The 12,500-nt window shown below is 45.3% G+C and overlaps 1 protein-coding gene across 1 annotated transcript in view; it reads left to right on the top strand.

Annotated features, from left to right (window-relative positions):
* pappaa (pregnancy-associated plasma protein A, pappalysin 1a) overlaps positions 1-12,500 on the top strand; it is a gene marked incomplete at both ends in the record, with an annotated part of 103,324 nt that overhangs the window by 732 nt on the left and 90,092 nt on the right. The window contains one exon of the mRNA XM_080847303.1: positions 6,607-7,690. Within this exon, the coding sequence (XP_080703429.1) occupies positions 6,607-7,690 (1,084 nt within the window). The remainder of the gene's footprint in view (positions 1-6,606; positions 7,691-12,500) is intronic.

Genomic DNA, 12,500 nt, shown 5'->3' with positions numbered 1-12,500 from the left:
AGTGCTTTATGCTTTGAGTGAGGTGACAGACCAGAGCAGGGGGACACACTTCAAAAAGCCAGACCTCTCATTAACAAAAGGTGAAAATCAGGACAGTTCACAAAACAGGTCTCATAATGTTAGTAATAGCCTTTTCTACCTCTGCCATATTCTTGTGTCGAGTTCATCATTGGTCAATGGTCGCTTAAAAGTAGAGTAATTGTAGAACGCCTATGTTTACCGAGCCAATTCCAATTTGTTGTTGACTGTGTGTATATTCTAAGCACAATGCACCAAAGCCTTAAAGAAATATTACTAGCCTATTTATCCGTTTCGTAAAGCAGGTTGCCTGTGCTTCGAAACCTCTTATGTCTGCATTTGTATTGGCTCGTGCATGTATGCTCTTCATTCGATACGCGATACTCATATACTCCACGGTAAACTGCTATGAACTGGCTGGAGAGTTACAGTACCAGAGTAGTTTTCCAGGGTTTTCCTCCCACCACGTACAGTTTTTTACTCCATTTTTTGGCTGTGTTTACGTCGGAGTTATATGAGGCTGTCCCGCCTCCTGGTTGAGAGTTGCTCATATCCTCTCTGAACTCCTCTTCGTCTGCAACCAAAACGGTAGAAATCACTGAAAGACTCCCCAAATTAAGCAGTAGCATATTTTATTGTCAGGCGTACACTTACATGTAACACTACTACAAAGTACAATACTTGATGACCTGCAATTATTTGCACCTCCGTAACTGTTACAGAATGTCGATGCAAATGGAACACATAAACCAACAACTGACTCAAATGAAGTAGCCTTTTTTTAAATGTATGATTTCATCATGTGGTTCGGTCTGGAGCGAAAGTGACTCGATTCGACTATGATTCCCTGCACTGCCAACAGAGAGCGTAGCAGTCACAAAACTAGGCTTGTTTGTGATCTTCAAGCGGCAGCGTGTGATAGCCTACTACATTCAATGTGTGAAACACTAACAAGCACAGTCTTCAGCTCCTGGCGTATCGGCTCGGGCTGCTGCATTAGGAAACCAGCCAGGGTAACTTTGTTTCAGATATTTGTCAGCAGTTTCATGCGTGGGAATGACATCATCGGTATTGAACGATGTCTCAAGCAGCCAGCCAGCCCAACCAAAGGCATTTGCATAACGGACGAATGGAGCATAAACTGTCGTAATCGATCATGCATGTATTAGAGGGTATTACGCGGGGTGCAAAGGTATTAATCCTGTCGTGGATATTTTCAAGCTCTCGTTTTGCTTTTGCAATTTTCATCGCGCGCTGAGGATCTAATTCTCTGAAGTGTGTGGCTCTATTTCTCTGCTGTTAAATCAGCCATCCTCTTAGACCTGCATTCTTGAATTCTCACGGGAGGGAGGAAAAATGCTGTCGAGCAAATATAATAGTGCCTAATCTGTTAAATCCAACTCCTGACTCTAAGAACGGAGACATAAGGCTGCCCCATCCTGTTGTTTTGACAGAAACCAATGTTGTTTTCTACAGCTGGTCCCATGCTTGTTGTTGTTTTGCTGGCTGTTATCGTGGTCTCTGCTGTTGTTTTCTTTGAGGGTATCATATTTCTATTTCATAATGGAGGGGAGACTGGAGTGCCAAGCTTGGGGCCATTTAGCCTCGTGTTTACTATACAAGTCACTGCCTGAAATCGCTCAAAAGGAACAAAGTGGCTGCCTAAGGACTCAGGATATCTTCATGTTTGACAAACACACATGCTTGTACTCAGTCTTGGTAAATGTCGTTTCCCCTTTCAGTCTAAACAGCGCTTTGCAATGCCGATGGCCGGGCCAGATGCAATTTATTGGTTAAATTAGGATTAGTCAGCCAAATAACACATTGATCACTGATTTATCTTGATGTCAGAAAATCAGACATGGACAGTCATCTTGCCCAGCCTTGTCTAATTGTGTTCCTCTCGAAGGTAAACAGAACGATATGCCCGGCTGGAGAACTAGTCAATAAAGGTTTTCACTTTTTGAGTTAATGACATCTATTAGGACGCTTCAGTTGTGTAATTCAGACAGGGCCAGTCTTGACAGTGACAGAGTAGGCCCCCCCAAAAGATTTTAAGAATCATGGTGATATTGTCATTGACATACAGACCAAAACTAAAAGAGTTAATGATCACCTAATTAAACACATTCACAATTACCTGAGGTATCAAGCTATCTGCTCTCAAGCTGTTGTCAAGCTATCTGTCACTTCTTTTTACTTGGCTATTCTCAGGTTTTGGTGTACATTGACTTAAGTTCACTCCATTTAAAGTTCATGAATGTCCTTATTCACGCTGTTTGCATATTATATATACTGTACCACTTCCGTTTTTATAATACAATACCACACCTGAAAGATCAATACACAAAGAATTAACAAAATCTATGGATGCACTTTAGAGAAATCTTAAATTAAAACTCCGGCTTAAGGACTTAGACGGCGAAATGTTTGAGCCTTCTCTCGAAAGGAAAGCATAATGCATAGGCTTTTCTTCCTATGACTCTTTATTACTTAAAGGCACCCAGTGCAACTTTCGAGGCAAAAATAAACATTCAATTTCTAGTCTTTTTTACACGTAGTAAGTTTCAATAACTCCATACCATTACATATCGACATTCAAGGAGCAAAGATGAGACGTCGTTGTGTGGTGAGAACTGATAGAAAATCGTAAACAACAACAATCTTTATTTATTGGTGCCACCACTAAATGAAGCAGGATTCCCGTCGGCAATTCTCATTCCAGACCATATGCACGTCTCATCTTAAAGACATGAAAGACAGAAAGATTGTGTTTTATAGGTCTAAGACAGCACAGACTTAGAGACAGTAAGACATCTGTCGTTTATGAGTAGAGATCTGTGCTGTGGCTTTATCTCTGTTGAGAGGTCATTGAGACCGTTGTTAAACTATGTCATGGCTCAGACAATCAGAACCATTAGCAGCACGTGAGGGTGTTTATTTTATCTCACCACTGAATCCATATGTCATACATCTGAGACAGTAACAAGTACGAACTCTAAGATCTCATGCTAATTGAATCAACAAAAAAAGTGAAAAGCCCCAATTAGTTGTGTAAAGTGCTCTTATAGGTCATGAAGTGCTCTTCATGACCTATAAGACTGTCATCGGGTCAGCAGAGGTTATCCCATTCGCAATGGGCTCTTAAGAACAAACAACTGCTGGTGTTGCTCTGGGAGAGAGATCTCTTTTCCCATGGAAGATGTGCTGATAAGCAATGGCCATTGTAGCAGATAGCGCTGATTAGCCACCAGCATGGCTGAGTCAGGGCTGCCCATGCTGGCCCTGCACTCGGTCTCATACAGGACTCTTGCATTGGGATTGTTTTGGATGAGTCTCATAGTGGGGGAGCAAGAATTATGCAATCTTAAATTTTCTTTATTTTCCAAGGGAAATTGTTTCCAGTGATCAATTCACCTACAGTTATATTTTTTTTACAAAACCTTTTTGAACACTTGTATGTTGTGGGGTTTTACTTTAACCAAATTCCCAGTACGCACTCATCTGTTCCTTAGAATTCACGTGTCATAAGAAACCAAATGGAAGTCACCGGAAGTCGAGTAAAAATCTCGAGAAAATGAGAACGTTTTGATACAGCAACTATAAGTCAAAATGTAGATGAAAAAAAAAAACAGTACAATGTCTGTTATTGTCTAGTGCAAGTCTATTGAGAAAAGCCAAGCCTTACTTTTCAGGGTTGTTTGCTCTGACTTAGTTCACTGGAGGGTCTGGGAGCAGTGCTGGAATCTGTGGAAAATTCCACCTTCCAGGTGATCCTTTGACAGCAAATTCTGCTGTGGTAGTCACCACGCTCGCTGCGCCCAGCTGAACTCTCTTCCGGAGCTGGAGAGAGTATGCTTGAACCTCTAGGGTTTACTCTGATGTTCCAGCTCGCTTCTGTTATGCACCCAGCTACGGTCCCAGTTCCTTAAACATAAGATAGACTCAAATGATGGAAAGAAGGGGAGTCATTAAGGTGTCTCTGAGTGAGTGAGTGCGTGTGAGGTGCGTGTGCGTGTGCACGTGCACTTGCGTGTGTGACAAAACCAACCTACCTCTAATGGTCTGGCACTTGACGGACCGCAAGAGAGATGAGGCTTACCTTTTCACCCACCAAAGCATGGCCTTCACCCGCAACCCCTGTCAGTTTTGCCACGTACAGAGAGTCCACACGGTTTTATTCCTTTCAGTTTTGTTGTTTTAGATACCTCACACAGTCTTTACACCAATGCCATTTTCCAGCACAGGTTTCCCATCATTGCAATTAAAGGGATAGCTCCAGCCCTACTGATTGCAATTAAAGGGATAGCTCCAGCCCAACTGATTGCAATTAAAGGGATAGTTTAAGCCCAACTGAGGGGCCACCAGCTTAACACAAAATGGAGCACATACTTCTGTGTGTGAACGTGTACATACGACTTTCCATCAGACTGCTTTATAAGTGCTCTTTTTCCTCCTGACAAATGGGAATGTGTTGCCTTTAAACCAGGGAGGAGTCATTCTTTGCTCAAAATACCTGTGTATGTGTGCGTGTGTGTGTGTGTGTTTGTGTGTGTGCTTGTCCAACCGAGGCAGTATAGGCTGGAAAAATGTAATGTGTTAGATTAATTGAGCGTGGCAGAATTATGACAGCTGTTTACATAGTGAGCCCCGCAGGCGTTTAAGCACACCTTTTAGTCGGCTGATAGATGGCAGGCTTTTCCTCCAGTTTCATGAAAGCCTGTAATACTCCACAGCCAAGGCCCTCAGGGTGCACCCATATGTACTGTGCCTGGCTCAGCCTCTGATGTTGACCTGGGGGGAACCACCTCAAAACCATTTGGTAAGACATAAAAAAGAAAACAGAGAAAATTCTCACAGCCCGGTGTGTCATAAATTAAATAACGTCTCAGGGTGTCAAGAGCCAAAAATGTGTGTGTATGTGTGTGTGTGTGTGTGTGTGTGTGTTTTAAGTATCCAGCCAAGGGTTTATGCAGGTTTTGACTGTACCATCCACACCGCAGGCAAGTAAAGGATTGAAGGAATCTTCTGCTAAGCGGTTTCCTTAAAAGGTGTTGCCATTGTGTCTGAGGAGAGGAGAGGGAGAGAGTCAGGACTTGTTCGATGATTGGAGGTTGCAATGTGATTGTTTTGAAGTGGCTTGGTTGGATCATGAGGACCTGATGAATGACTGCTCTCTGGTGTTTGTGTGTGTGTGAGCCGTGTATATGCAAAGGCTTTGATTGGCTTTCTTATGGTTTTCTCTGCGAAATCTCCCAGCTCCTAAACTGACGTATTGAATGATGCTCTCTCCCATCCCCGCATGCACATACACAAACATGGACGTGCCAACACATCAGATGGTTTTACTTGTGGAGAACACAACATCAACACACATGGAACTGCACTGCACACACTTAGTGTGTTTATGTGCAGATTTGACACACTCACACACACACACACACACACACACACACACACACACACACCTTAAGAAAATTCCCCTCTCATGGATAAACCAATTACCTGAGCTGTATGCTTTATGAGTGAAATAAGCTGTTTTGGTGCCTCTAGCATATTACAGCTTCTGGGGGAAAATATGTTTTTGTTCCATCAACCTCCATTTTAGAGCAAATGTTGAAAATGAATGTGGTTCTCTACAGCTCACTGTGTCAACAGGATAAGATAATGACTCTTGGAACACCACGTAACTATTTCTCACAATTACACCTTCTTTAAATGTTTTACTCTGTCAGTTTTCCCCTCAACACTAGTAAACATGGGCAATGCACATTTAAACTAAGGATGATTGGGTGTCTGTGATGAGCTGTCTGGTTTCAAAGAGGGGGAAGAGCCGTGATTTTGGTCAGAAATACCGACCCACAGAAGCCTCTAAGACGGATGGTTGTGCATAGCAGAAAGTGCTCCAGCAGAAAGTGCAGAACAGCGCAGCATTCATTTTGATTGGGAGTGCGAAGAAACTGATGCATGTGCAGGGGGGGGGGAGAAAGATATGAGGCGTGGTACTACAACAAAATATTAATAATTGTATGAAAGTTAGATTTTTTTTGCGTTTTACGTAAACCAATTGGCCAACACCAATTGGTGTTTTTTATATGCATTACTCATGGGAGCGGACATGAGCGGGACTGACCAAATCTATCCCGTGTAAACGTCCATCTGCGGACGGGAGCAGGACAATACGTGAAAGATGAGGGCGAGAGCGTGACAAAATTTAGACAGTATTGTGGGAGTGGGACTTAAAAGTCCATCCCTTGCAGGCCCCTGATTCTGGAGACACTATTTGAGATGCACTTGGGGAATTCTGTAGAAAGCAGAAGCCCTGTAAAGTGGCCATTTGTTTCTGTGTCTCAGGACAGTTTCCATATTGTAATGACCACTGGTTTATCCTCCAGGTCCGTTTGAAGTGTTTCACACTCTGTGGCTATTATAACAAAATTCTTAGTCCATTAAAAAATGTATGTGTCCTTTTTAATAACATTTACATCGATGTTCTTTCTCTTTTTTGCTTTGCAGGCTTGTTCAATAAGTGCCCTATGTGTCCATCTGAACAAAATTGAATCTAATGTGTTTTCGTCTGTTTTGCAGGCTTGTTCGATAAATGTTTTTATGCATCCAGTGATCGAGGTTGGCTCCTGGGCATCAAAGCGGTCAGCGAGCAGGGCAACCGCGACCCGCGATTCTTCTTCTCCCTGAAGACTGACCGCGCCCACAAGGTTACCTCCATCCATGCCAATGCCCGCTACATGCCTAACCAATGGGCACATGTAGCCGTCACCTACGACGGGCTCTACATGAAGCTTTTCGTCAATGGTGCACAGGTGGCTGTGAGTCGTGAACAGTCGGGAGACGTCTTCAGCCACCTCACCAAGAAGTGCAAGGTGCTGATGATGGGGGGCAACGCCCTGAACCACAACTATCGGGGCGCGGTTGAGCGGCTTAGCCTGTGGCGGCACGCGCGTTCGCAGAAGGACATCAACAAAGATATGCACGGCCGCCAGGACGTGGCCGAGGACCTGGCACACCTGGTCATCCGGGAGAACTTCGAGGGGAGACCTCGGAAGTGGTTGCCGGTGAAGGATGGTAGTTTCCCGCAGGCGGATGAGGGTCCGCGGGCGGGGATGGGGGGCCCTGGCGGGGGTTCGCTGGACACCACCCTGGAGCCCCCCTCCTGTGGTCAGACGGTGTGCGACAACGTGGAGGTGGTGACCAACTACAACCGCTTCTGGAGTTTCCGTCAACCAAAGGTAGTGCGCTACCGCGTTGTGAACATCTTCGACGATGAGCGGCGTAAGCCCACGGTCACAGACCAGCAGATCCACCTCCAGCACCAGCACCTGAACGAGGCCTTCAGCATCTACAACATCAGCTGGGAGCTGAGCGTGCTTAACATCACCAACTCCTCCCTGAGCCACCGCCTGGTGTTGGCCAATTGCGACATCAACAAGGTGGGTGACGAGGAGTGCGACCTGGAGTGCAACCACACTCTCACGGGCTTTGATGCAGGCTACTGCCGCAGCCAGCGTACCCGCTGCCCGCAGCACAAGCAGGGCAATGGAGAATGTGACCCCGAGTGCAACTTGGACATCTTCTACTACGATGGCGGAGACTGCTGCAACCCGAACATAACAGACGTCACCAAAACCTGCTTTAACCCAGCGTCCCAGCACAGGTAAAGCCAAAAATTGAGATTCTGTCGTGCAATAAGACATGAGGACTTCTGTGGGTTTCTGTTTCATGGTAACACTTTAACACATGCAGGCGCACAATGCTAAGTGCACACCGGCTGTTTTTGCCTTCTGCCCTGAAGCGCTAAAGTGGATTCACTTCTGGGAATCCATATTTTTCTTTCACCCCTTTAATTTCGAACAGCCCTCGGTGCAAAATCTTTTAAAGCTTATGGTGGCAACACAATGTGCCTTTTTCAGTTTGCCTCCTCCTCCACTGTTATGATACCTGATGGTGCTGTCAAGGATGAATGGAGCAGAGAGTGGGTCTGTAGTGAGCCAACTGCTCCCTAGATAGACTGTAAAGGTAATTACGGGTCATAGCAGTCTCCCTGACTCGCCATACTCATTTAACGCTCCAGGGTTCTATGTGCTCGGCTCTCCAGGAAACCTTCTAGAAACATTTTTGCGGGGGCAGAGTATTCCTCAGAGGGGAAATGGTGCCTGACTCTGGTGTGGTGTGCTGGAGCTCTTATTGCTCTTGATTTTTAAGGGCTTCGCTACGTTACACTGCTGCGAGAGTGTTTTGAAACGAAAGGAAATTAGATTTTTTAAGCATAACTACCTGAGGCTGGCAGGGACAGGGAAAAAAAGCACAAGTTGTTTACAATCCTGCTGAGTAGTTTTGGTTTGATGCCATCATCTGGAACTATGGTTGCCATCCTCAAGACTATTGCCCGTGGATATGTGCGTTTCTGTGATCCTTTATGACCCTCATTTGGCACGACTTGCAGTAGTCTTTGCGTGATGAGTTTTGATTGCTCTTTAGGTAAATATTTGTATACAATCAATGAGCGTTTGTTTTAGCCTGTACTCAAAGAGCTTAATGAGAGGTCTGGATCCCTATACCATACCCTCTAGTGGCTGGGTCTGGACCCCTATACCATACCCTCTAGTGGCTGGGTCTGGACCCCTATACCATATCCTCTAGTGGCTGGGTCTGGACCCCTATACCATACCCTCTAGTGGCTGGGTCTGGACCCCTATACCATATCCTCTAGTGGCTGGGTCTGGACCCCTATACCATATCCTCTAGTGGCTGGGTCTGGACCCCTATACCATATCCTCTAGTGGCTGGGTCTGGATGGCTGGGTCTGGACCCCTATACTATATCCTCTAGTGGCTGGGTCTGGACCCCTATACCATATTTGGCTGGGTCTGGACCCCTATACCATATTTGGCTGGGTCTGGACCCCTATACCATATCCTCTAGTGGCTGGGTCTGGACCCCTATACCATATTTGGCTGGGTCCGGCTTGGATCCACAAGATGCGTTTCAGAGTGAAAGGCACTCATGGTCTTTCTACAAACGAGAAAAGGATTCAGCATAATTCCAGAATCAGACTACATGAATTCAGACTGATTTTTACACAGTTTTAGTCTGGCATGTCAAAATAGTTTGTATTTTCTTGCTTAGTTTGACAACTTCCTACGGTATGTTCCTTGATATTGACCACTAAGATGACAGAGTGCTCTCTAAACATGACAAAGAGAAATAGGGATGTTTTTGCCATAACACATTTGTTTCCTCAAGTTCTCTTTGAAGGATAGACAGCCCATACTGTCCTCTTCATGACACAGTTCTTCTTTCTTTTTTCAAAACAGAAGACTGCCAGCATCACACATAGTGCATGATTGACAGTTTTTAAACTTTCCTCCCCGATGACCTTGGAACTCACGCAAAGACACAAACTGTTGGAGTTGGATTCTCCAAGACCAAAACACAGACACAGCAAGAGAGACAATAATTCATGGCATCACTATGGCATAATCTGACATGGTGACCATTGTCAAAACAAAAATATTGTGCAGTCTGATCCCATCATTAGGAGAACTTTTGGACCTGCCACAGTAGTTCATCAAAGCTAAGCGATATTTCTCTGAACATCCCATGCCAATGTTCCTGTGTAGAATGCAGTCAATCTTGTGAGATGTTTAAGGTTTTACGGGCCAAAGAACACTACCTTCCTCAGCTGACCTTTTTCTGTTTTGAATTGCGCTGGGGTTTGAGGGGCGTCTGAAGTAGGAAGACAAGCGCTGCTCTCTTGTTGCTGTTCTCAGTTATGCATGTTGGCTAAGCGCTAGGCCAGAGTGTTGTCTCCAGCAGCATTCCTGAAGTAGTTGAAATGACTGTTTAATAGCTCTGTGTGCGGCCGCCGCGGTGACATCACCGAGAACAAAAAGAAACCCAGGTGCTCATTTGTTTATGCCGTCTGTTAGTCCACTCCAATCACCAGGAGGTCATTCATTACCAGGGTGCTGATATCTGAGACAGAATCACCCAAGCCAAATATTGGCAAGCTCCGGCTTTTTCGCTATGTTAAATATTCTTCGAAAGGGAATTGTTTTGGACTGTCGTTTAAAGCTAGAAAAAGGGGGGAAATAAAGAAGAAGCAAAGAAATGTGAAAAAGAGCAAAGAAGCTCCCCAAGTGGCTGCTTATTTTTGTTTGATTATGGTATGTCTAGAGAGACTTGCTGTGGGCTGCACTACAAACATTATTCAACATTCCTGCTTAATTGTGGAATTCTGGATGAACAACTGGCTACATGCATCGGGGAACAATGGACGTGAAGTCTGAAGTTTATTTTTGTAGCCCCAGAGCCTGTTACCACTTAGCTTGTGTAGGAGTCCGGGGTGGGAGTCTCTCACCCTGTCTGAAGCCTAGAGGAGCCCTGTGCGCCAGGACGGAGCAGACAGCAGGCCACACACACACACACACACACACACACACACACACACACACACACACACACACACACACACACACACACACACACACACACACACACACACACACTCAGGCGGTTTTACATCTCCAGTGTGTGGATTGCGTGTGGTTGCATTGCGGAGTGCTGATGCACCATGGACACCTATGATTTCCAAATTACAGCCTCATATTTACAGCGAGGGAATCAGATCCACTTTACAGACGCTCTCTAGGAATGCAGGACACATGTGGTTTTCCACTCTGTGATTGCTAATGTCATGGCTAGGAGCTTGATTGCAGTTGTATGCCTCCCTCAGTATTCAGACAGGGCTGTGAAAGATAAAAACATGCCTCTTTCAGCTGCTCATCACAAGGTGGGAGGCAGCAGGAGAAGTCAAGAATAACTTCATTAGCGTGATGATGATGATAATAATGATGATGATGATGACGATGGTGACGAAGGCTGTCTGTCTGGCCTCTGGTGCACCTTGGGCGATTAGTATAAGTGAAGGCCCACGCAGTTGGAATGTAGAGACCATAGGAGATGACGGGAGCAGAAATATGGCTGCCGTGGTTCCGGGCTGCTATATTAGCTGGAGTTGAAGGGTAATAAATAATGTTACTCACTGGCCCGTTGGTGTGTCGACGGTTCTCTCGGTGACACCGTGTCACTGTAATGGACGGAACGGTCGTCAGTATGCCGTCATCAGCGAACGCCACCCCCAAACCCACCAACCCACCCACTCCCTGTCCTCTGGGTGCTTTACGATCTATCGTCTAAACCCTCACCTACCACCCACACACACACACACACACACACACACACACACACACACACACACACACACACACACACACACACAGGCACATAAAGTGCTCACCACTAATGCCTCACTACAGGATGTAAAAAAGAATGGCTCTTAGCTCTCAGCTTCCACTCAGACGGGTGTCCCGTCCTGTCCAGCAAAACAAACACCTGTCGCTTGTAAGTGCCCATGAGTCAACTGTTCCTCTCTCAGTGAAGATGCTGAGGCAGTCTGACTGCAGATGCTACAGGACAGAGTAGCTTTCACCTTCCTGGCTGTCATGGTACTGTGAATGGCAGAAGAACGAAGAACGAAGCCAGGCCAATGGAATAATGAATATTCTGTCTTTATCTCTATTTTTAGTGGGTGTGTTTGTGTGTGTGTGTGTGTGAGTGTGTGTGTGTTTAGAGTGTGTGTGTGGGGAGGGTGTGTTTGTGTGTGTTTGTGTGATAGATTAATTTGATAATGTATATGTCTTGATGTGTATGTGTGCTGTAAAAGTATTTGTGTGAGTATGTTATTCATGTGAGTTTGGATGTGTGATGAGTATGTGTGTTATATGTGCGTGTCTGAGTGTGTTATATGTGCGTGTCTGAGTGTGTTATGTGTGTGTGTGTGTGTGTGTGTGTGTGTGTGTGTGTGTGTGTGTGTGTGGCCTCCCAGGCTGTTCTTGATGATTTGTGAGGGCCTGTGGTGTGAGCCAGAATGGAAGGCCATTCAGTAATGGAGCGACTCACGCACACTCTCTCACACACTCTCACACACATCCTCACACACACTCTCACACACATTCTCATACACACTCTCATACACATTCTCACACACATAATGTACACACTCACACACTTCCAAACCTGCCTCTAATGACCAGGAAACGGTTATCTGATTTGGTGCGGTGGACCCTCTTCTTTTCCCTCTTTTTAATATCTTTTCAATATGTGCTCTCTCTCTTTTGGAAATGCACTTTTAGAAAAGAAGGCAAGTCTGTCAGGCAAGGGAAAATGTGTGCATGGGTGTGTTTGTGTGCTGGCTTCATGTGTGTATTTAGCATGTGTGTGATGTCCCTATGAATGCAGTGAAAGTTTGTGTTTATTTTAATGGTGTTTATGGTGTTTGTCCACCAGTTAATGTGTGTGTCTGTGTGTGTTGGTGAGTCGTGTGTGTGTGTATGTGTGTGTCTGTGGTTCTTGTTCATGCGTGTGTGTCTGTGGTTGTGTACGTGTGTGTGTGTGTGTGTGTG

Source organism: Sprattus sprattus, assembly GCF_963457725.1.
Source record: "Sprattus sprattus genome assembly, chromosome: 11".
NCBI classification, from domain to species: domain Eukaryota; kingdom Metazoa; phylum Chordata; class Actinopteri; order Clupeiformes; family Clupeidae; genus Sprattus; species Sprattus sprattus.
The sequence above is the reverse complement of the archived record's forward strand: the minus strand, read 5'-3'. Positions and strand labels throughout refer to the sequence as shown.